This window comes from Dendrobates tinctorius, unplaced genomic scaffold, assembly GCF_039654945.1.
Source record: "Dendrobates tinctorius isolate UK_male_01 unplaced genomic scaffold, ASM3965494v1 ptg000022l, whole genome shotgun sequence".
Taxonomy (NCBI): Eukaryota; Metazoa; Chordata; class Amphibia; order Anura; family Dendrobatidae; genus Dendrobates; species Dendrobates tinctorius.
In genome coordinates, this window is record NW_027361690.1 from 112244683 (window position 1) to 112269752 (window position 25070).

Below are 25070 nucleotides of genomic sequence, written 5' to 3' on the forward strand. Positions count from 1 at the left end.
GGAAACGCTAGTGTGAAACTAGCCTAAGTGCAGGTGCCGGGCAGCAGACGAAAGCTGTTAATCCTATAGCTGCAGGTTAAGGATTCTTTTACACTTCCCGTGTTTTTACGGCCTGTTTTTGCGGGCTGTATTGCTGTAATTTTCACGGTCTGCTGCAAAAATCTTTTTGGATCGCCATTTTTCTATTTGGGATTTAAGTTTTGAAAAGTTGGGTGAAAAAAACGGCGTTCCGCAAATACATCTGCACGGTGTACAGCAAAAACAAGCTTCCATTGTGTTTGTGGCACCACTGATTTCACTGGGGGCCGTGTCCGTAAGCGGTGAAACATATTGAGCAAGCTCGATATTTTTTCACGGCCGTATATACGGCCCTCATGGCCATACAGCGTATGGCGCTCCGACTAATTTTTGAGGGCCGTTTTTGCGGCCCAATAGAAATCTATTGGGGCCGCAAAAACATCCCGCAAAAACAAGACAAGTGTAAAAGAACCCTAGACTGGTTTTACATTTTTGCGGGCTGTATTGCCGTGATTTTTGCGCTCTCCCCCAAAAACTGGCAGCAAAAAACCTTCTCGGATCGCCGTTTTTCCCTGTTATAATAAATAGCAGAAAAAAAAACGGTGACCCGCAAATACGGTGTACCGCAAAAACAAGCTAACGATGTTTTTGCTGTACCATTGAAATGCATTCCAACCGTATCCGTAAGCCGTGAAAAATATTGAGCACGCTCGATATATTTTCACAGCCGCAAATACGGCCCTCGCCGCCATACGGAACAACTAATAACGGGTTTTTTTTTCTGGTGACAGATTCCCTTTAATTACCGTGAAGCATCTGGAGGGTTAATAAACTTCTTGAATGTGGTTTTGAGCACCTTGAGGGGTGCAGTTTTTAGAATGGTGTCACTTTTGGGAATTTTCTGTCATATAGACCCCTCAAAGTCACTTCACTTAGGTGGTCCCTAAAAAATGGTTTTGTAAATTTTGTTGGAAAAATGAGAAATTGTTGATAATTTTTATCCCTTATAACTTCCTAACAAAATGTTTCCAAAATTGTGCTGATGTAAAGTAGACACGTGGGAAATGTTATTTAGTAACTATTTTGTGTGACATAACGCTCTGGTTTAAGGGCATAAAAATTAAAAGTTTGAAAATTGAGAAATTTTCACCAAAAATTCCAATATTTTCACTGATAAATGCAAAAAAAATATCACCCTAAATTCACCACTACGATGAAGTACAATATTTCATGAGGAAACAGTGTCAGAATCAGCGGGGTCCTGTGAAAAGCTCCGGAGTTATTACCTCATGAGGGACACTGGTCAGAAGTGTAAAATGAGGTCTGGTCAAGAAAGGGAAAACAGGTTTGGGGCTGAAATAGTGGAATTAAAGGGTTTTTCTAAACAGAAAACCCCCTGTCCTCTTATCTTACCTCTCCTGCACGTGGATCTATTACATTTGTCCCTCTGAAGCACGTAAGTCAATGCACCTCCCCGCCATGAGGGGGGAAAAAAGCTGCAATCAGACGTGTATCGCCCCCTTGAGGTGACGGACTACAGCAGCCGGATAACCCTGATATTAGGAAAAGATCGTCTTGCCCTCATCAAACATGGCACCTCCCGGCCGGCGCGCGCACACACGACGTCATCACCTTACGCGCCGGCTGTGACGTGGCCTCTGGAGCGGCGTGGCCCGGATGGCTCTGGGCTCCAGGTTGAAGTTTCGAGTTTCGTTTCTCCGGTTCCCGGTCTCCTGTCACATCCACCTCCCGCCCGCCGCCATGAAGAACAAGAACTTCATACCTGAGCGGTGAGAGCACAGCCGGGGCGGTGATGGGCTACATGCTGGAGGCAGGACTGACCGCAGGGCTGTGTATAGGGGCATTATACTGAGGGCACCAGGGGCCCAACACTGCCCGCTGTTTATGCCCTCGCCTCATTTGGAAGTGGCACCATGTATGGTAGCTCCAGCCCCTCGGGGAGGCATTTGTCTCCTGCCCCCCAGAGGAGGCATTTGTCTCCTGCCCCCCAGAGGAGGCATTTGTCTCCTGCCCCCCAGAGGAGGCATTTGTCCCCTGCCCCCCAGAGGAGGCAGCATGTGTTTCCTGCCCCCCCCCCGCCGCCCCCGCCGCCGCCCCTCAGAGGAGGCAGCATGTGTTTCCTGCCCCCCCCACCGGCCCTTCAGAGGAGGCAGCATGTGTTTCCTGCCCCCCCCACCGGCCTCTCAGAGGAGGCAGCATGTGTTTCCTGCCCCCCCCACCGGCCCCTCAGAGGAGGCAGCATGTGTTTCCTGCCCCCCCCCCACCGGCCCCTCAGAGGAGGCAGCATGTGTTTCCTGCCCCCCACCGGCCCTTCAGAGGAGGCAGCATGTGTTTCCTGCCCCTCCCCCTTCCCCTCCCCCCTTCCCCTCCCCCTTCCCCTCCCCCTTCCCCTCCCCCTTCCCCTCCCCCTTCCCCTCCCCCTTCCCTTCCCCTCCCCCTTCCCCTCCCCCTCCCCCTTCCCCTCCCCCTCCCCCTCCCCCTCCCCTCAGAGGAGGCAGCATGTGTTTCCTGCCCCCTCCGGCCCCTCAGAGGAGGCAGCGTGTGTTTCCTGCCCCCTCCCCCCCACCGGCCCCTCAGAGGAGGCAGCGTGTGTTTCCTGCCCCCTCCCCCCCACCGGCCCCTCAGAGGAGGCAGCGTGTGTTTCCTGCCCCCTCCCCCCCACCGGCCCCTCAGAGGAGGCAGCGTGTGTTTCCTGCCCCCTCCCCCCCACCGGCCCCTCAGAGGAGGCAGCGTGTGTTTCCTGCCCCCCGGCCCCTCAGAGGAGGCAGCGTGTGTTTCCTGCCCCCTCACCGGCCCCTCAGAGGAGGCAGCGTGTGTTTCCTGCCCCCTCACCGGCCCCTCAGAGGAGGCAGCGTGTGTTTCCTGCCCCCCCCCACCGGCCCCTCAGAGGAGGCAGCGTGTGTTTCCTGCCCCCCCCACCGACCCCTCAGAGGAGGCAGCGTGTGTTTCCTGCCCCCCCCCACCGACCCCTCAGAGGAGGCAGCGTGTGTTTCCTGCCCCCCCCCACCGACCCCTCAGAGGAGGCAGCGTGTGTTTCCTGCCCCCCCCCACCGGCCCCTCAGAGGAGGCAGCATGTGTTTCCTGCCCCCGCCACCGGCCCCTCAGAGGAGGCAGCATGTGTTTCCTGCCCCCGCCACCGGCCCCTCAGAGGAGGCAGCATGTGTTTCCTGCCCCCGCCACCGGCCCCTCAGAGGAGGCAGCATGTGCTTCCTGCCCCCGCCACCGGCCCCTCAGAGGAGGCATGTGCTTCCTGCCCCCGCCACCGGCCCCTCAGAGGAGGCATGTGCTTCCTGCCCGCCACCAGCCCCTCCTGGGTGGTATGACAGGTTACAGGTAAAGATGTGGGGAAGTTGTCAGGTCAGGAGGAATCCTGGTACATTCCAAGGAATCGTTAGAGGACCGCAGCGAGAACTGTTACCTGGAGGCCGGGTCCACTCCTACAGGGAGCATTGCAGACGCTGCACTTATACAGGTTTTGTGATCTCCTCATCAATCCTGTACAACCTCCATTCCCTTGGTTACAGGGTCCCATCATGTCTAGAACACCAGATCTGGCTACACAACCCTTTTTAAAAAAAATGGGGATGTTTTTTCTACAGTTAAGCAATAAAAATTGTATTACTGTTCTTGTATTTATCCGAAGAATAAATTTTTGCTAGATGTTAAAGCCTGAAAAAAACAAAACCTCAAACTGCAAAATTCCCTTTTTTCCATACTGTATGGTACTACAGTCATGGCCAAAAGTTTTGAGAATGACACAAATATTATATTTTCACATGATCTGCTGGCCTCTGGTTTTTATGTGTGTTTGTCAGATGTTTTTATCACATCCAGAAATATAATTGCAATTATATTATGAGTAGCAAAATGTTATATTTACAGAATGAGTTAATGCAGCAAGTCAATATTTGCAGTGTTGACCCTTCTTCTTCAGGACCTCAGCAATTCTCCCTGGCATGCTCTCAATCAACTTCTGGATCAAATCCTGACTGATAGCAGTCCATTCTTGCAAAATCAATGCTTTTATTTTGTCTGAATTTGAAGGTTTTTGTTTGTCCACCCGTCTCTTGATGATTGACCACAAGTTCTCAATGGGATTAAGATCTGGGGAGTTTCCAGGCCATGGTCCCAAAATCTCTATGTTTTGTTCCCTGAGCCATTTAGTTATCACCTTTGCTTTATGGCAAGGTGCTCCATCATGTTGAAAAAGGCATTGATGATCGCCAAACTGCTCTTGGACGGTTGGGAGAAGTTGCTCTTGGAGGACATTCTGGTACCATTCTTTATTCATGGCTGTGTTTTTAGGCAAGACTGAGAGAGAGCCCATTCCTTTGGCTGAGAAGCAACCCCACACATGAATGGTTTCAGGATGCTTGACAGTTGGCATGAGACAAGACTGGTGGTAGCGCTCACCTGGTCTTCTCCGAATAAGCTGTTTTCCAGATGTCCCAAACAATCAAAAAGGGGATTCATCAGAGAAAATGACTTTACCCCAGTCCTCAGCAGTCCACTCCCTGTACCTCTTGCAGAATATCAGTCTGTCCATGATGTTTTTCCTGGAGAGAAGTGGCTTCTTTGCTGCCCTCCTTGAGACCAGGCCTTGCTCCAAGAGTCTCCGCCTCACAGTGCGTGCAGATGCACTCACACCTGCCTGCTGCCATTCCTGAGCAAGCTCTGCACTGCTGGTAGCCCGATCCCGCAGCTGAAACACTTTTAAGAGACAGTCCTGGCGCTTGCTGGTCTTTCTTGGGCGCCCTGGAGCCTTTTTGGCAACAAGGGAACCTCTCTCCTTGAAGTTCTTGATGATGCGATAGATTGTTGACTGAGGTGCAATCTTTCTAGCTGCGATACTCTTCCCTGTTAGGCCATTTTTGTGCAGTGCAGTGATGACTGCACGTGTTTCTTTAGAGATAACCATGGTTAACAGAAGAGAAACAATGATGCCAAGCACCAGCCTCCTTTTAAAGTGTCCAGTGGTGTCATTCTTACTTAATCATGACAGATTGATCTCCAGCCCTGTCCTCATCAACACCCACACCTGTGTTAATGGAGCAATCACTGAAACGATGTTAGCTGGTCCTTTTAAGGCAGGGCTGCAATGATGTTGAAATGTGTTTTGGGGGATAAAGTTCATTTTCTAGGCAAATACTGACTTTGCAAGTAATTGCTGTTAAGCTGATCACTCTTTATAACATTCTGGAGTGTATGCAAATTGCCATTAGAGAAAATGAAGCAGTAGACTTTGTAAAAATTAATATTTGTGTCATTCTCAAAACTTTTGGCCATGACTGTATAAGGGGGTACTCGAAAATTGATTGTATTGATGGCCTATCCTCAGGCTGGGGTCACCCCACCGTATTAGATCTCATCTGTCTGATGTTATGCTAATCATTGTGATCTGATTTTCTTGAATGAGGATACAATGTGTGAAACAAATACTTTTTAACTTTTTACTTTGAACATACTCAGTCCAAGGAAAAAATTGGACAGCTATCTGTATCAGATCAGTGGGGGTCCGACGCCTGGCACACCCACCCATCAGTCATTACCAGGTTCTATGAACACTGGAAGTGTACGGAATCAGTAGAGCACTGTTTCATACACTGCAATGGCTGTTCCCAGGTAGTGCAACTGAGGGCACGGAGCTGTGCTGCTCTGGCTCCATATACAGGTCGTAGGACCTGGCAGTGACTGATCATGGGGGTGCTCGCCAATCTGATATTGATGACCTATCCTAAGCATAGTCATCAGCATCACAGTCCTGGGCAACCTGTCATATAATGCTATTAAAGGGATTTTCTAAACTTCACCCCAGTCTCTGAAACTCCTTTCCTTTCCTCTTCTCTCACTTCTGCAGGTGGATCGATTATATTCCAGTTGGAAAACGCATCCCAGGAACACGTTTTATTGCTTTTAAAGTCCCTCTGAAGAACGTAAGCTTTGTATCTGGAAGACTAAGAGCCGCTCTCATGGCGGTACTGCCTATGGCCGGGATCACACATGCGAGAAACACGGCTGAGTCTCGAATGTTAATACCCGGCATTGCCTCCGGCACTCGGGAGCGGAGCGATCAGCTGCATGTATTGCTATGCGGCCGTACGCTCCGCTCCCAAGTGCCGACGGCAGTGCCGGGTATTAACATTCGAGACTCAGCCGTGTTTCTCGCATGTGTGATCCCGGCCTATAGCTGACACTGTTGTGCTGCTCACTTTCAGATTTACGATAGCAAACTTGCACCTTGGCAGCGATTCTCCCCTTCAGATCTGATAACGGAAGTTAAGAAGCAAAATGAAGAACTAGGATTGGTCGTGGATTTAACCTGCACCCAGCGCTACTATTCCCCGCAGGTAAATACATACCAAAAAAGGCAAAATACTAAATGTGATGCCAAAGCAACCAAAAGCCATAGTAGGGTAATATACTAGCTCCCTATAGGACACTCCTGAATATATCCATGAAATCAAAAAGACCACATAGGAGTGTAGAGTCCATGTTTATGTAAAAATATAAATTTATTAAACATATACTGCAAAAATGATAATACACCAATAAAGACGAGTAAGGATCAGGTAATGATAGCCAAGGTCACCTATCAAACATAAAGTGCTGAAGTGCCAGAAGTAAGAACACAACAACAGGGTAAAAGTACTAACTCCTAAACCAGCAAAGTCCTTTGCATGTGCACCAAAAATATGCTGGAGTATAGTATATGCTATATAGTCGTATATATACTATACTCCAGCTTATTTTTGGTGCACATGCAAAGGACTTTGCTGGTTTAGGAGTTAGTACTTTTACCCTGTTGTTGTGTTCTTACTTCTGGCACTTCAGCACTTTGTTTGATAGGTGACCTTGGCTATCATTACCTGATCCTTACTCGTCTTTATATGTGTATTATCATTTTTGCAGTATATGTTTAATAAATTTATATTTTTACATAAACATGGACTCTACACTCCTATGTGGTCTTTTTATTCCCCGCAGGTAAATCGCTAATGGACGAGGGCATGGTGCAGAGTTGTCCGTCTAGGCACACTCTGCATTGTTTATCTGCTTACGGTACAAGAAAATACGTCCCTAGATGGGGTGCCTGTGACTGTTTTTAATATATTCGGAAGTCTCTGGCAATATTTAGCTTCCCATCCCCCATAATAACACTGGGCTATTCAGCTAGCAGCTTTTGCGCAACCTGGCACTACGAGTTGCGCTACAACTTGGTGACATGACAAACTGTTTCATGTCAGGGTTTTTTTTTTGTTTTTTTTTGTTATCGTCCCCTTAGACTTCTTTTTTGGGAGGGGTTTCTATTCTTGCTTATTCAACATCTCTATGGCCGGCAGTGGCCTTGGTATTCACCATAGAGAGCCATTGCAAAGCAAATGTAATGCCGCTAGGAGTGTGTGTGCTCTTCAGTAACTATCCTGTACAGATAATTATGCATATGAAGATGCCTACCTGCCAAACTATCAGAACGGCACCTGACATGTATTTTACACCACATGCACAAACGTAGTCTGCAATTAACCTCAGAAGCAGCTGATGTGCGGAGTACTGCGGCATTATCTTATTCCTTTTAATGGCACAGTGATTCCGCTGCTGGCGGATGCAGGAAGAAAGCATGGCGATGTAATCGAGGCTGCGGTATGAGTGACGTGGCCTTCTCAAACCGGTGATCTTCAGGTGTGCCAAGATTTGCCCCCATCACTATTGTATCAATGGCCTTTCCCAACAATACGCCATTAATGCGGACCTGTCACCAGGCTGAAAATGACCAGTTTTTGCCCCCTTGGTTAAAAAGAAAATTGCTGCTAAGTAAAAGAGATCTGTATTTCTGGAACTGTATAGCAGACTAGAAAAAAAAGAGCAGTCAATAACTCACCACTTTTGACCTGGGGATGGCTTTTCTTAAAGGATGCTATGGGCACTTAATTAAGATCTGCACTATTGGCTGAGGAGCCTAATGGGATATTGCTACCATCACAGGACAAGAAATAGATCAAGGACGGATGGGTATTCTCTTTGTGCATAAAAACATCCTTCTTCTCCATGGCTCATGAAATCGCCTATCATCAGATGATTAGTGTCTGTATTTTATTATACGGGGCGCTTACCTGTGAATCCTTTTTTGGTTCCTTTTATAGGAGTTGCCCGAGACAGTAATGTATTCCAAGATCTTTACGGTGGGACATTTGGTGCCCAGTGACGAAGTTATCGCTCAATTTAAAAACATTGTGAACCAGTATCTAAGTGAGAACTCTGGGAACGGTAAGTCATGACCAGCAGCGGGGATAACACTGGAGCCGTCGGGCACAGTTATTACTGCATGATTGATGAGGTTATCGCTGTATAACAAGCACTCTTACACATTCGCAGAAAGTGACGCAACGGGCCGTCCAGATTGCAAGGGCCTTCCTGCAATCGGACGTAGTTACGTCACGGGTGGCATGGTCGCTGAAGATGTGCCGGCCATAGCAGGAGCCGACTGCACTACACAGCTAAGCATGTGCCATCTGTGCTAGGACCGAACCTTGCCCCAAATCCAGCACGTGTATGGCGAGGAGTTTAGACAGAGGGAGATCGCTCCTTCTGCCAGCCCATTAGCATCCCCAGGGCAATTGTGGGATGCTGATGGTTACTATTACAACAAGGAAGCCTAACGATGGCCATAAACCTCAGCCTATGAGATTCTGCCAACGGTGGAGTCTGATAGGCGAAATCTGTCAGACACTGACCGGAGAGGTAATAAACTGCTATAATCAGTGTGAATAAAGAGTCGCATGTACAGGTCCCCTTGTGTGATTGGGAAGTATTGTACAATATAAGTTCTCAGGCTTAACTGGGTTTTCTAAGTGACCAACAATAAAATGCTACAAAACTATTACACTGAAAATATGAACCACGCCAGAAATGCCTTAAGCTCACCTCGTAAGAAAATAAAACGACAGGAGATCAGTTGTACGTCTATCAAAATAGAATCTATAAAAATCACCGCTAGCTGTGAAAAAAAAAAAACGCACACAGCTTTGTATTCAGCTGTAGGCTCTGAGAATATACCCAAAAATAAGTGAACAGGTTCGTTCGGCACACCAGCATAAATGAAAAAACTTTATCAGGCTATTATGCCATATTTAAAATGCAGAAAAACACCTGACGCGTTTCTGGTGCATATGACTAAGGGTGCCTTTGCGCACCAGAAACGCGTCAGGTGTTTTTCTGCATTTTAAATATGGCATAATAGCCTAATAAAGTTTTTTTCATTTATGCCGGTGTGCCGAACGAACTTTCTTCTCTTTTTGGATATCGGCTGTGCTCGCCAGCGAATTCGTGCACCCATCTGTGGATTAATGAACTCAGCCCAGGGTGGTTTTCTATTTGGATGCGATGCAAGCTCCCAGTCCTCCCTCTCCTCTCAAAATAAGTGGTGGGTTTTGTTTTGTTTTTCCATTCTCTCCTTCTTCCAAAGTGTTTTTGTTTAAACTCTAAAAAGCTTATAACTCTGATATCTCCATATTCAGATCTACAGAATAATTAATTTTTAGAAGACTTTTCCTGATATTTAATTTTTGTTTTTTAAAAATAAAATAAGTATATATTTTTTACTTTCCCTCCCTGGGTCCAGTGCAGTCTGTTGTTTTTGCTGCATCAGTCCATTGACATTGCAGCAGTCAATCACTCGGTTCAGTGACTCTGCCCTTGTAGATGGCACAGGCTGTTGAGATCGGTGATTGTCTGCAGTGGTGTTCACATTCAGGCAGTGTGATTCTGATATTATGTATTGGTGCAGAGATCTGTGTGCGTCGTGGCTCTTATCTGCATCCCTCTGCCCGTCTTCCTGAGACTTGCACCAGTTCTTGTGTGTGTCTATTATAGCTCATAAATATGGTCTTGTGGTGTTTTTACAGAAAAACTTGTTGGTGTTCATTGTACTCATGGGCTGAACAGGACGGGATATTTAGTTTGCAGGTGAGTGGTTCACTTGCTGCGTCTATTCTTGTGCTCATCAGGAGATTATGGTATCCGTTGGGCCGGGTTCACATTGCTTTTTGCCTGCACATTCATGACTCCATTTGAGACTTCTGATTGAATACCCGAAAAATGTTTTCACACATGCTCCCAACAGGGCCATAGACCTTGAAAGAGGTGGTCCGAAGTTCCAAATTTTCATCCTAAATCCCTATTCATGTAGTGCCATAATCTAAACTAATTTCTAATATACTTGAATTATAAATTCCCTATCTACACTAACTGCTTTTATTTTTCCACTCTTTTTGATGAAGCTTCCTTTGAGAATCCCTGTGCAGAGGCCACGGTCACTGCTGTAGCGTCATCAGTGAATGGGCTAGTCCCTGAGCAATGTGCATACTGACAGCGAGCTGTCTAGTACTGGCTCAGATCAGCAGGAGAGCTTGTCAGATAGCCTGGGGTGCAGAGATCAGTACTACCCTGCTGGTGACATCACTGATCTCTGCATGTACTGTCATCATGCACAGTGCTCAGGGACTAGCCCAGCCCTTAAAATGATCGTTACTGATGACACTTTGTTTCAGTATCCACAGCAGGAGATTGTCATTAAATAGATGAAGATTTAGGATGAAAATTAATTTGCACTCTGGCCCACTCCTTTTTAATTAATACAAAATATGAGCTGTGGTAGAGAAACCTTTTTTTCTCTGTCAGTCTGTGAAAATGGGACAACACTGAGATGTCATCTGAGTGTGATCCTTTTTTTTTTTTTTTTTTTTCTGCAGAACGCTTGATCTGATGAAAAAATTGGCCATGTTCACAGGCGCTAAGAATATCATGGGTATGAGTGCTATCTGTGAAAATCACAGATGGCCCTGATACGGAAAAATTGGTGATGGACACGAGCCCTAATAGTGAACTGTCAGAAGTTTTGATGATCTGCTGCTCTTTCATATGGGGGATTACACTTCTCTCATACCCGAAGATCAGACAAAAGAGCAGGTGGAGGCGTTGGTCTGCTTCTATCACCAAAATGTACCTTTCGTGTTATCCCTCAACTACCCTCACTTGTCTTCCCTTCTTTTGAGGTCCATGCCGTCAGACTCTACACCCCCTTCTCCATGCGAGTGGCGGTGGTATATCGTCCTCCCGGCCCCTCCCATCAGTTCCTGGATCATTTTGCCACTTGGCTTCCACATTTTCTCTCCTGTGACATCCCTACCCTCATCATGGGTGATTTCAACATCCCCATTGCTCTTCCCCTCTCCCCATCTGCTACTCACCATTTATCTCTAACCTCCTCGTTTGGCCTTTCGCTGCTTACTAATTCTCCAACGCATGAAGACGGAAACTCCCTCGATTTGGTCTTCTCTCGGCTTTGTGCAGTGGATGATTTCACAAACTCCCCTCTCCCGCTCTCTGATCACAACCTTCTTTCATTCTCTATCATGAACTGCCAGGCTGGTCAGGTCACCCCCACTGTCCATACTTATAGAAACATATAGGCCATTAACACCCAGAAACTTATGATGAACTTGCATCACTGGCCCCTGTCTCCTCCCTCTCATGTCCTGATTCTGCACTGAAGCATTACAATGAAACACTTCAAACTGCCCTGGATGAATTTGCACCTCCTATACATAGAACAGCACGACAAAGACAGCAACAACCCTGGCACACGGTGCAAACACGTTTCCTGCAGCGGTGCTCCAGGTGCGCCGAACGTCTATGGAGAAAATCCAATCTACACGAAGATTTCATCCATTATAAGTTCATGCTTAGAATCTACAACACTGCCCTTCACCTCTCCAAACAAACCTATTTCAACACCCTCATCACCTCACTGTCCAATAACCCGAAACGTCTCTTTGACACTTTTCATTCCCTGCTCAACCCGAGAGTGCAGGCCCCAACCACAGAGCTTCGAGCGGACGATCTGGCCAATTACTTCAAAGAAAAAATTGATCATATCAGACAGGAAATTATCTCAAAATCATCTCATACCATGCACTGTCCTCCCTCCCCCACTGCATCTAGCTCACTCTCTGAGTTTGAACCAGTCACAGAAGAAGAAGTAAGCAGGCTCCTTGCATCTTCTCGCCCAACCACTTGCACCAGTGACCCATTTCCGTCACATCTGCTCCAGTCCCTTTCCCCTGCTGTCACCCCTCACCTAACTAATATATTTAACCTCTCTCTCTCTTCTGGTATCTTTCCCTCCTTATTTAAGCATGCTATCATACATCCACTACTTAAAAAAACCATCCAACGACCAAAACTGTGTCGTTAACTATAGACCTGTCTCTAATCTTCCCTTCATCTCTAAACTCCTGGAACGCCTGGTCCACTCCCGTCTTATCCGCTATCTCTCTGATAACTCTCTTCTCGACCCTCTCCAATCCGGTTTCCGCTCTGTACACTCTACTGAAACTGCCCTCACTACAGTCTCTAATGATCTACTAACAGCTAAATCTAGTGGTCACTACTCCGTGCTAATTCTCTTGGATCTCTCTGCAGCATTCGACACTGTGGATCATCAGCTCCTCCTCACTATGCTCCGTTTCATTGGCCTCAAGGACACCGTTCTCTCCTGGTTTTCCTCCTATCTCTCTGACCGCTCCTTTACTGTATCTTTTGCTGGCTCCTCCTCCTCTCATCTTCCCCTTACTGTTGGGGTTCCTCAAGGATCGGTTCTAAGCCCCCTCCTCTTCTCTTTATACACTGCCCCTATTGGTCAAACAATCAGTAGATTTGGTTTCTAGTACCATCTCTATGCTGATGACACCCAGTTATACGCTTCTTCTCCTGACATCACGCCAGCCTTTCTGGAAAACACCGGCGATTGTCTAAACGCTGTGTCTAATATCATGTCCTCACTATATCTGAAACTGAACCTGTCAAAGACTGAACTCCTTGTGTTTCCTCCCTCAACTATTGCACCTATACCCGACACTGCCATTTCCGTGTGTGGTTCCACTATTACTCCCCAGCAACATGCCTGCTGTCTTGGGGTCATACTTGACTCCGAGCTTTCATTCACCCCCACATCCAATCACTGGCTCGCTCTTGTTATCTGCATCTCAAAAACATTTCTAGAATTCGACCTTTTCTTACCTTTGACTCTGCAAAAACTCTTACAGTTTCTCTTATTCATTCTCGTCTGGACTATTGTAACTCTCTTCAAATCGGTCTCCCTCTTACCAAACTTTCCCCCCTCCAATCTGTCTTGAATGCTGCAGCCAGGATCATATTCCTTGCCAATCGTTACACTGATGCCTCTACCTTGTGCCAGTCCTTACACTGGCTACCCATCCACTCCAGAATCCTGTACAAACTTATTGCCCTCACCCACAAAGCACTCCATGGCTCAGCACCACCCTACATCTCCTCCCTTGTTTCAGTCTACCACCCTACCCGTGCCCTCCGTTCTGCTGATGACCTGAGGTTAGCATCCTCAATAATCAGAACCTCCCACTCCCGTCTCCAAGACTATACACGTGCTGCACCAATTGTTTGGAATGCACTTCCCAGGTCAATATGAGTAGTCCCCAATCCCTACAATTTTAAGTGTGCCCTGAAAACTCATTTATTCAGACTGGCCTACCGCCTCAACACATTAACCTAACTATCCCTGTGTGGCACAGTCAAAAGTTTTACCATAACCAGGTTCCCCGTATCATGTTCCCACATGCTTTATGCATCTATTAGCCCTCTGTGTCTGTACTGTTACACACTTAACATTCTGGCAGGTCCAAACAATCAGGGCAATTGTTACCACCCACCTTTCGTGTCTCCCTTTTTTCCCTCATAGATTGTAAGCTTGCGAGCAGGGCCCTCATTCCTCTTGGTATCTGTTATGATCTATGTGATTATTGTTATGCTGTAATGTCTATCGTCTGTACAAGTCCCCTCTGAAATGTAAAGTGCTGCGGAATATGTCGGCGCTATAAAAATAAAATTTATTATTATTATGATTGTTGGTGCTGAGACTCTCACTATGATGAGCCCTTTTTCACCTGCGCTCTGTCCCATAGACTACCTTCTAGCACCTTCATTATTTGCATTGTGTAGATCGCAGGACAAGGACCCAACTACGTAAAGCTTCAGATGTGTCCCTGTACCCATAACTCTCAGTTGTAATTGCGTATAGCAATATGTATTTTTCATGAAGCTCTTACTGAATCATTATATGCCGCCGTTGTGTCCGGTTCATTAGTTTTACTGTCTCTCATTATTTCCTAGGTATTTGATTGACATGCTCAGCATGGAGCCCTCTGAAGCCGTAGAAAGTAAGTCTAGCCTCACATGTGCGCACTATTGTGAACTTGTATGTTAGAAGGTGAAAGGAAGATTATATGCACCATCCAAGCTGTTTCCATGCAGTATTGTGCTATGCCCCCCAAATCCTCAGGATAAATCTGCTGTGTAGCATAGTTGCACCATGTATTAATTTTAAGAAATCTCCAAGCACATGCTGCAGAGAATATACACAGAATAAGATGACCAGTGTTGCAGATTTGCAACGCAGTGGTAGTTCCCATTACCCCATTTCAGAGTATCCAGTGTGCACAAGCCATTATAGTTGCTGCATCTGCCATCATTCCCTGACTTCTCCGCTCTGCCGCCAGCATTGTATGGTCTTCTGCAGTATTCTGCTTACTTCACAACATGAGCTATGATATCTAGCCATCTGGCGTCTTCACTTCATCCACACGTATAGGATCCTGATCAGAAAGCTTGCAGAAGTTGTGCAGCCATTGTACAGCTGGATATTATGGGATTGCAGAGGTTTTCCTGCAATTCTCCTCTTGCCGTCATCACTGAAAAATAATACATAAAGCTACCCAAACGTTGCTTCGATTAGTCCCTTGGGAAGAAGTCTATAAAAATCAGAAGAGACTTGCTGCCTCTAGTACTAACGCCGCTGTAGATTTGGAGCGGGGCTGACTGTCTGGCTTCTTTGCTCATCGGTTGACAGCTGGTGGTCTCTCCTGAATACCACCCAATGGTAACGCACTTTAATTTGCAGTTTTGTGTAAGGAACGTCCTACTTCATATTTTGCAGAATTTAACATCAGCCGTGGCCACAGCATAGAAAGAAGCAATTATCTAGAAGACCTTCTACATGGTAACACCAGAAGGTAAGGAACTTCCCTAACCGTTCAGATATGTCCAAAGGACCTCTTACAGGATTCCGACCTAAAAGCCCTAAAAAGAATGACCGTATGCACAGCAACATCAAAACCACTTTCTGTGACCAAGTTCTTTTTTTTTTTCACCTGTGTAATACACCCTGACTCTTACAGCTGGAATATTAGGTCTAGAGTTTAGATCTTGGTATTGTATTAAGTGGGTTGTCCACTAGTAAACAAACCTTTTTTTATTAAATGGAAAAAGGGTAGGTGAAAGAATAATTTGCTTACTCCACTCCCTCTCTTTTCGGTGCTACATCCAATACAGGACTCTCATGACGCCCCCTCCTTTGACTTGCAGGGCACTCTGTACGGAGTTTTAAGGAGCGGCATCGTGAAGTGGATTTTGCCACCCTGGGGTCATTAATAAGGAGTGGTCCAGTTGCTGACAATCCTTTTAAATCCCAGAGCTTTGGATTTTCACGTGATCTCAGGTGATCTGGCCGCACACGATGACTGTTCAAACCAAGCACCGGCACCTTTCCACGTACTTGTTTTCCATCTGTCACAGCCCTTCTCTTGCTCTATAAAACAAGAGCGGTCAATCAAAAAAGAGGGTGTGAGAGCAGTAGGTGCCGGGAAGGCGCACTGAAATGATTGGCCTCGCCATGATGCTCCGAGCCCGTGTACTTTGTTTGAACAGTCATTCTGTGCTGATGGTACATTTTAACATCTTCAGCTGCAAAGATGCTGGAAATTTAGACAGCTAATTCTGACACATTGAAGAATCTACTGCCCCCCCCTCCCCCAAAAAAAACAAAAAACCTGATGGCCTCAATAGCATCCTATGAAACTTGCTACTAGGTGCATGATCTATTTAATGAATAATTTTATAGTGAGAATAAAAAATTATTGCTCACTCCGACAAATGCCATCTCCAGATCAATTCACAGAGAGGGAAATCTGCCTGATTTGTCACATCGGGATCCCTGATCTTGTGATCGATCAATAAGTTCTCTGCACTCGGGACTCTTAATAGACTTTGTATCACCAGCTGAGTAGTTGATAAAACATTATAAGTCGGCCAAACCCACCAATTTTGGCAGATCTGGCAGCCAACTAATGTGAGTAAATGTCTTGACTTTACTCTGATGGCAGGAGAAGAAGGATCAGGCAGTTGGATTCCAACAGGTCCAATCTTTTGGTGCCAGGTGTCGTGCTGTGGTTTTCTTGCTCTCACAATCGTGTACTAGGTCGGCAGGTATCTGTATATGGCCAGGCTTACAGCTCATGTCACAGATGCATGGCTATGACAACCCCCTTGGTTTGACCTTCTAGTGGAGGTTTTGTGGTTACCAATATGAACAGGACTATTAGTAATTCAGGAAGCCAATATTGGGTGTCAAGGGCTTTTCTCCTCTAGTAATGTGATGGCACGTAGCCATAGGAGATGCCACCATGTTGTGAGCAGTGTGGGCCTGACCTTAAGGGCTGGCGAATATGAAGGGTCTGTCTTGCTATTGTAACCCAGTATCCCCTTCCAATTTTTTTAATTCATGCACTCTGGCTGTCCTGGACTCTGACCCAAACCGATCATAAAGTCATGACCTAGGTATAACTAATGACTTCAGGGCGCTGTGCAGGTGTAGTGTGCTTGTCGTGTCTGTATTGGTAGAGCTAATTCAATTAACTATTCTTTTTATATTTCCCTTAATTGTAAAGCAATGCTGTATTAGATGACCATCACGCTCCGAATCAAAAAAACCTGTCAAGAAATAATGCAAAACAACCTCCATGTCCTGAGGAGCGCTCCAGGAGTCATGGGTAAGCACTTGATTTAGTATCTGTAGTAAATAATGCACTCCTTTTTTAAAAAGTATGTGAACCCCACATCTTCCATATGTGCTTCAAAAAAGAAAAAAACAATCTGTTTTTGATACCGTGTTCAGTGTGTGTGGGGGGGGGAATTGCCTTCTGTCAGTAAGAGAAACAAAATAATAATTTTGTGTGTATGATAACTTTTTAACCCCTTCATAACCCAGCCTATTTTGACCTTAATGACCTGGCCATTTTTGGCAATATTGACCAGTGTCCCTTTATGAGGTAATAACTCAGGAACGCTTCAACGGATCCTAGCGATTCTGAGATTGTTTTTTCGTGACATATTTGGCTTCATGTTAGTGGTAAACTTAGGTCAATAATGTTTGCATTTATTTGTGAAAAAAACGGAAATTTAACAAAAATTTTGAAAATTTCGCAGTTTTCACATTTTTAATTTTTATTCCGTTAAACCAGAGAGTTATGTGACACAAAATAGTTAATAAATAACATTTCCCACATGTCTACTTTACATCAGCACAATTTTGGAAACAAAATTTTTTTTTGTTTGGAAGTTATAAGGGTTAAAAGTTGACCAGCGATTTCTCATTTTTACAACAAAATTTACAAAACCATTTTTTTTAGGGACCACCTCACATTTGAAGTCACTTTGAGGGGTCTATATGGCAGAAAATACCCCAAAGTGACACCATTCTAAAAACTGCACCCCTCAAGCTACTCAAAACTATATTCAAGAAGATTATTAACCCTTCAGGTGCTTCACAGCAACTAAAGCAATGTGGAAGGAAAAAATGAACATTTTAATTTTTCCAATAAAAAATTTCTTTTAGCATCAATTTTTTTCATTTTCACATGGGCAACAGGATAAAATGGATCCTGAAATTTGTTGGGCAATTTCTCCTGAGTACACCGATACCTCATATGTGGTCATAAACCACTGTTTGGGCACACGGCAGGGTCCCGAAGGGAAGGAGCATCATTTGACTTTTTGAATGGAAAATTAGCTCCAATCGTTAGTGGACACCATGTCGTGTTTGGAGAGCCCCTGTGTGCCTAAACATTAGAGCTCCCCCACAAGTGACCCCATTTTGGAAACTAGACCACCCAAGGAACTTCTCTAGATGTGTGGTGAGGACTTTGAACCCCCAAGTGCTTCACAGAAGTTTATGACGCAGAAAAGTGAAAATAAAAAAATAATTTTTTTTCCTCAAAAAATGATTTTGTAGCCCGCAATTTTTTATTTTCACAAGGTTAACAGGATAAATTCGACCCCAAAAGTTGTTGTCCAGTTTGTACTGAGTACGCTGGTACCCCATATGTGGGGGGGGACCACTGTTTGGGCATACATCAGGGCTCGGAAGGGAAGTAGTGACGTTTTGAAATACCGACTTGATGGAATGGTCTGCGGGCATCATGTTACGTTTGCAGAGCCCCTGATGTGCCTAAACAGTGGAAACCCCCCACAAGTGACCCCATTTTGGAAACTAGACCCCCCAAGGAACTTATCTAGATGTTTGATGAGCACTTTGAACCCCCAAGTGCTTCACCGAAGTTTATAACTCAGAGCCGTGAAAACAGAAAAAATGATTTTTGTGAAAAAAAATGATTTTTTTAGACCCCAATTTTTTATTTTCCCAAGGGTAACAGGAGAAATTAGACGCCCAAAGTTGTTGTGCAATTTTTCCTGAGTACGCTGATACCCCATATGTGGGGGTAAACCACTGTTTGGGCACACGTCGGGGCTCGGAATGGAGAGAGTGCTGTTTGACATTTTGAACGCAAAATTGGCTGGAATAAATCGTGGCGCCATGTCGCGTTCGGAGACCCCGTGATGTGCCTAAACAGTGGAAACCCCTCAATTCTAACGCCAACTCTAACCCCAACACACCCCTAACCCAACCCTAATAATAACCCTAACCACAACTCTAACTCCAACACACCCCTAACCCTAATCCCAACTCTAACCCTAATTCCAGCCCTAACCCTAATTCCAGCCCTAACCCTAGTTCGAACCCTAAATGGAAAAAAAAATATTTTTTTTATTTTATTATTTGCGCCTGGCTATGGGGGTGATAAAAGGGGGGTGTATTTACTTTTTTTTTTTTTTTCATTTTGATCACTGTGAGAGTGTATCACAGTGATCAAAATGAAAAATGAACGGGCAACCGGCAAATTCATGGGCGCCGCCATCTTGGACAATGGCAGGCGCACTGCGCATGCGCCCGCCATTTTGCAAGATGGCGGCGCCCATGATCCGGGAGCCACGGCGGGACACCGGGAGCACGATCGGAGGTCCTGGGGGGATCGGAAGGTGGGAGGGAGCGATAGGAAGGGGAGGGGGAGCAGATGATGACGGCGGCGAACGATCGCCGCCGTCCATCGGTGGCAGGGGCCGATCGGCCCTGCCAGTCGGTGTGTGGGGGGGGGGTCGGGGGTCGGTGTCCAGCCATGTCCGATGCTATTGCAGCATCGGCCATGGCTGGATTGTAATATTTCACCAAATTTCATTGGTGAAATATTACAAATCGCTCTGATTGGCTGTTTCACTTTTAACAGCCAATCAGAGCGATCGTAGGCACGTGGGGGCTAAGCCACGCCCCCAGGGATTAACTGTAGAGTGTCCTTTGTGTGCGGGTCGGGTGACCTTTCAGTGAGCCCGGTCACCCGACCCGCAGGGGGGCTATTTATAGCATGACGCCTACGTAGGCGTCATAGGTCGTTTGGGCACGACTTTTCATGACGCCTACGTAGGCGTCATGGGTCGTGAAGGGGTTAATGACTAATGTTGCAATGCAAGATGTCCATACAATGCCTGATGAAGAGACCCAAGCTGTATGGAAAGCTTGCATTCTGACACCTTATTTTTGTTACCCATTAAAGGGATCCTGTCATCAGTTTTGGCCGATATAAGATATGGCCATCACCTTTCAGGGGTTGTACACAGCATTCTATAATGCTGTATATCTGCCCCCAACCCGACCTGGAAGAAGTGAAAAATAAGTTTTATTATACTCACCTGGGGCGGTCCGGTCCTATAGGTGTCACTGATCTTGTTTCGGCGCCTCCCATCTTCTTATGATCGCCGCCATCCTGCTTGCTTCTTGTGGGTGACATGTCCCTGCATCATCCACACAGTCTGAGGGCAGAGCAAAGTCCTGCAGTGCGCAGGAGATAAAAAAGGTTAAAAAGCCGCAGCACCTGCGCACTGCAGTACTTTGCTCTGCCCTCAACATGGCAGAGAAGTGTGCCTGTGTAGGAGCGCGATGCCAGGGAGCCATGAAGTAAGCAGGAGGGCGGCATTCATAAGTAAATGGGAGGCGCCGGACAAAGACCAGTGACACCCATCAGACCGGACCGACCCCCCTCCCCCAAGTGAGTATAATAAAACTTATTTTTCACTTCTTCCAGGTTGGGTTGGGGGCTTAGAGTGGGTACGGAAAGCATTCAGACCCCTTTAAATTTTTCACTCTGTTTCATTGCAGACATTTGATAAGTTAAAAAAAAGTTCACTTGTTTTCTCATTAATATACACTCTGCACTCCATCTTGACTGGGAAAAAAACAAATGTAGAAATTTTTGCAAAGTTATGACCATGTGAAATTTCAGTTTTTCTTTTAATAAGTATTTAGACCCTTTGCTCAGACACTCATATTTAAGTCACATGCTGTCCATTTCCTTGTGATCCTCCTTGAGATGGTTCTACTCCTTCATTGGAGTCCAGCTGTGTTTAATTAAACTGATAGGACTTGAATTGTAAAGGCACACACCTGTCTACATAAGACCTGACAGCTCACAGTGCATGTCAGACCAAATGAGAATCATGAGGTCAAAGGAACTGGCCAAGGAGCTCAGAGACAGAATTGTGGCAAGGCACAGATCTGGCCAAGGTTACAAAAGAATTTCTGCAGTGCTCAAGGTTCCTAAGAGCACAGTGGCCTCCATAATCTTTGAATGGAAAAGGTTTGGGACTACCAGAAGTCTTCCTAGACCTGGCCATCCAGCCAAACTGAGCAATTGTGGTAGAAGAGCCTTGGAGAGGTGTAAAGAATAACCCCAAGATCACTGTAACTGAGCTCCACAGATGCAGTAGGGAGATGGGGAAAGTTCCACAAAGTCAACTATCACTGCAGCCTTCCAACAGTCGGGCCTTTATGGCAGAGTGGCCCGGCGGAAGCCTCTCCTCAGTGCAAAACACAAGCCGCGGAGACACCATCACATGTTTCTCAACGCAAGCAATGACTAGCCAGGTCTTTCCCCGGGAAGGAACAACCACGGGAAGGGCAGTCTCCAATGAAGGAAACCACCTATGCCAAAACATGGTATCCATCCACAGACAGCTGTTTCGGGGTATTGCCCCTCATCAGTGTGGAGTAGGAAACTGGCTAGTAGGAGCAATGCCTAGTAAAAGACTGTGAAAAATGAGGATGAATGAACTCATGGAGATCAACATCCAACACTGCGGAGACACCATCACATGTTTCTCAACGCAGTGATTCTAGAGCAATGCCCCCATCCCTTATGGGAAATATGCAAAACATGCAAAACACAAGCTGCAGAGACACCATCACATGTTTCTCAACGCAAGCAATGACTAGCCAGGTCTTTCCCCGGGAAGGAACAACCACGGGAAGGGCAGTCTCCAATGAAGGAAACCACCTATGCCAAAACATGGTATCCACAGACAGCTGTTTGGGGGTATTGCCCCTCATCAGTGTGGAGTAGGAAACTGCTGGTGTCTCCGCGGCTTGTGTTTTGCATGTTTTGCATATTTCCCATAAGGGATGGGGGCATTGCTCTAGAATTGCTGCGTTGAGAAACGTGATGGTGTCTCCGCAGTGTTGGATGTTGATCTCCATGAGTTCATTCATCCTCATTTTTCACAGTCTTTTACTAGGCATTGCTCCTACTGGACAGTTTCCTACTCCACAATGATGAGGGGCAATACCCCGAAACAGCTGTCTGTGGATGGATACCATGTTTTGGCATAGGTGGTTTCCTTCATTGGAGACTGCTCTTCCCGTGGTTGTTCCTTCCCGGGGAAAGACCTGGCTAGTCATTGCTTGCGTTGAGAAACATGTGATGGTGTCTCCGCGGCTTATGTTTTGCATATTTCCCATAAGGGATGGGGGCATTGCTCTAGAATCACTGCGTTGAGAAACATGTGATGGTGTCTCTGCAGTGTTGGATGTTGATCTCCATGAGTTCATTCATCCTCATTTTTCTCCTCAGTGCAAAACATATGAAAGACTGCATAAAGTTTGCTAAAAAAAAAAATACATGAAGGATTCCCAGACTATGAGAAATAAGATTCTCTGGTCTGATGAGACGAAGATAGAACTTTTTGGTGATAATTCTAAGCGGCATGTCTGGAGAAAACCAGGCACTGCTCACCACCAGCCCAATACAAACCCAACAGTGAAACATGGTGGTGGCAGCATCATGCTATGGAGGTGTTTTCAGCTGTAGGGACAGGACGACTGGCTGCAATTGAAGGAAACATGAATGTGGCCAAGTACAGAAAAATCCTGGATGAAAACCCCTTCCAGAGTGCTCTGGAACTCAGACATAGCCAAAGGTTCACCTTCCAACAAGACAGTGACCCTAAGCACACAGCTAAAATAACAAAGGAGTGGCTTCAGAACAACTCTGTGACCATTCTTGACTGGCCCAGCCGGAGCCCTGACCTAAACCCAATTGAGCATCTCTGGAGAGACCTGTAAAATGGCTGTCCACCATCCAACCTGACGAAACTGGAGAGGATCTGCAAGAAAGAATGGCAGAGGATCCCCAAATCCAGGTGTGAAAAACTTGTTACATCATTCCCATGAAGACTCATGGCTGTACTAGCTCAAAAGCGTGCTTCTACTCAATACTGAGCAAAGGATCGGAATACTTATGACCATGAGATATTTCAGTTTTTCTTTTTTTTTTTTTTTAATAAATTTGCAAAAATTTCTACATTTGTTTTTTTTTGGCATTAATGTACACTCTGCACCCCTTCTTGACTGAAAACAAAAATGAACTTTTTTGAATTTACTAAATGGCTGCAATGAAACAGTGGAAAAATTTAAAGGGGTCTGAATACTTTCCATATCCACTGTATATACAGCTTTATAGAATGCTGTGTATAAACCCTGAAAGGTAATGGCCGTATCTTATATCAGCCAAAACTGCTGACAGGTTCACTTTTAAAAGATATCCTGTCTACAAGATTATTAGTTTCTCACGCTGAGAATGACCTCTTCATTTATGTGCTTGGTGAAACTCTTGCAGATATTGACAGGTTTGGCTGACGATCTAGTGTATGTGTGTGTTGGCCAACTGATGGTCGGGAGAAATGTCAATCAGGCATGTCTGATATCAGACTGCCGTTCTCCCTGAGTTAAGCTGTCAGTCGGTGGCGCTCTCATAGAGAACACAGGAGCGCTTATCCAAGCAAATGCTCCTGTGTTTGGAAAAGTCGCCTGAGATGGCTGTCAGCCAAACAATCTCCCAAAGCATCGTTCGTCCGATAGCCGTCCAATTTGTATTTTACCTGCGTCCACCACCAGAGGGGACACTGTCCTTAGGACTTTATGCGCCATTAGGAAATGGAGGCTTTGACTTAATGGGTCGTAACTTATGAAATGCCGTCCAGGGGGAGTTACCAGTATCTAAAGGAAATTTTTGTAATCGGACCTCCTGTTAAAGGCTCCGTGCACAGTTTCTTTTTTATAAATATATATGGTTCAAAGGCCAGTGTAGCTTATTGCATTTTGGCCTTTGGGAAATATAACTAGGGGTATATTTCTATTACTCTTGCAGGAGTAGATCGTCATGGTCACATATAAAGAGTACAGAGCTCAAGTGGTGTAACTACATTAAGGGTGTTGTCCCCTTTTTAAGAACATTGTGGAACAAAACAAAAACAGAGTACTACTTACCCTCTGTGTCCAGCGCTGGCTCTCTACCGCTGCCCCGCTCTCTTGTTTGTCACCAGCCCTGCAGACAATCGGTGGCTCTGTTTGTCTAGATGACGGGACCCTCTGAGCCTGCTGATTGGCTGCACACAAACAGAACAGGGCAGTGTTGGAGCAGAGCACTCCAAAACAGAACCTGAGGACCCTGCGCTAACCAGAGATTCTGGGGGTGCTGCCTACAGCAGGAGTGGGCTATATGGACTCTCTACCTTTTTGAAGTTGTTTCCAAAAATCAAAAACCATATTTTGACATTTTGAATGCACCCCTAGCTCTAGTGCAAAAAGAGCACACAGATTGGATAGAGGTGTATGTATAAGGGCAGGTTCTGCTCATAGCAAGCAGTGATCTGACTATATACAAATCATTCAACTCTGGAGATAATACATCAGTCCTTCCTCATATAGCTTCCAGTCTATTGGCCATTAAATTATCAATCAACCAAAAGAATACTATTGTGCTTGTTTGTGTGCTGATCGGGAGCGTGCTTTCTCATGCCACCAATTGGGAATGAGTGCTTTTTGGAGGCTCGTCAGCCGGTTATCTACCCAGGTGAACGAGCCTTTAGTCAGAACAATGCAGGACATGTGACTGTCCGGTAACGTTCACCATGCACGGGGCAGGGGGTGACGATACTGTGCACGTTCCTTTAGGTCTCCACACACCAGACCAGGAGCCAGGACACACATTAGGACTACAATCATTACTCAGTCAGGACTTTCATGCTAATGTTTTTATGGCTCAGTTCTCATTATCATCAGAATAAAGATGCCCTTTTCTGGATTTACGGGGCTTGAGTGAAAGACCACCATAAATGCAAGCATCTAGGCCTCTTGCGCTGGTGACTACTTATGAATAGTTGCCACTATTAGAGAAGTTACAGATTTCACCACTTATTAGCCTTATTATGTTTGTCATATAATACCCTGAGGATAGGGAATATAAAGGGGACAACGCCACACAGGATCTAAGCGCAATATTAAAAATATCACAAAGTGTAAAGCTGATGCGCTTAATAGCTTTAGGTTGAAGGAACAGCATATTGACCCAGGGGGGAATCCCAACCAAGGTCACAGCTCCTGGTCCATGAAGCGATCCTCAATCGTCTGCAGGTGAAAGAAAAAAGATGCAGAAAACCAG

At 45.8% G+C, this 25070-nt stretch overlaps 1 protein-coding gene across 1 annotated transcript in view; it reads left to right on the forward strand.

Annotated features, from left to right (window-relative positions):
* Positions 1–1600: 1600 nt before the first annotated feature.
* The window catches only part of DUSP11 (dual specificity phosphatase 11), a 30184-nt gene continuing 6714 nt past the window's right edge, over positions 1601–25070 (forward strand). The window contains exons 1-8 of the mRNA XM_073569056.1: positions 1601–1808; positions 5897–5972; positions 6255–6386; positions 8181–8304; positions 9942–10002; positions 14245–14291; positions 15068–15143; positions 16857–16958. Of these exons, the coding sequence (XP_073425157.1) occupies positions 1696–1808; positions 5897–5972; positions 6255–6386; positions 8181–8304; positions 9942–10002; positions 14245–14291; positions 15068–15143; positions 16857–16958 (731 nt within the window). The 5' untranslated portion in view covers positions 1601–1695. The remainder of the gene's footprint in view (positions 1809–5896; positions 5973–6254; positions 6387–8180; positions 8305–9941; positions 10003–14244; positions 14292–15067; positions 15144–16856; positions 16959–25070) is intronic.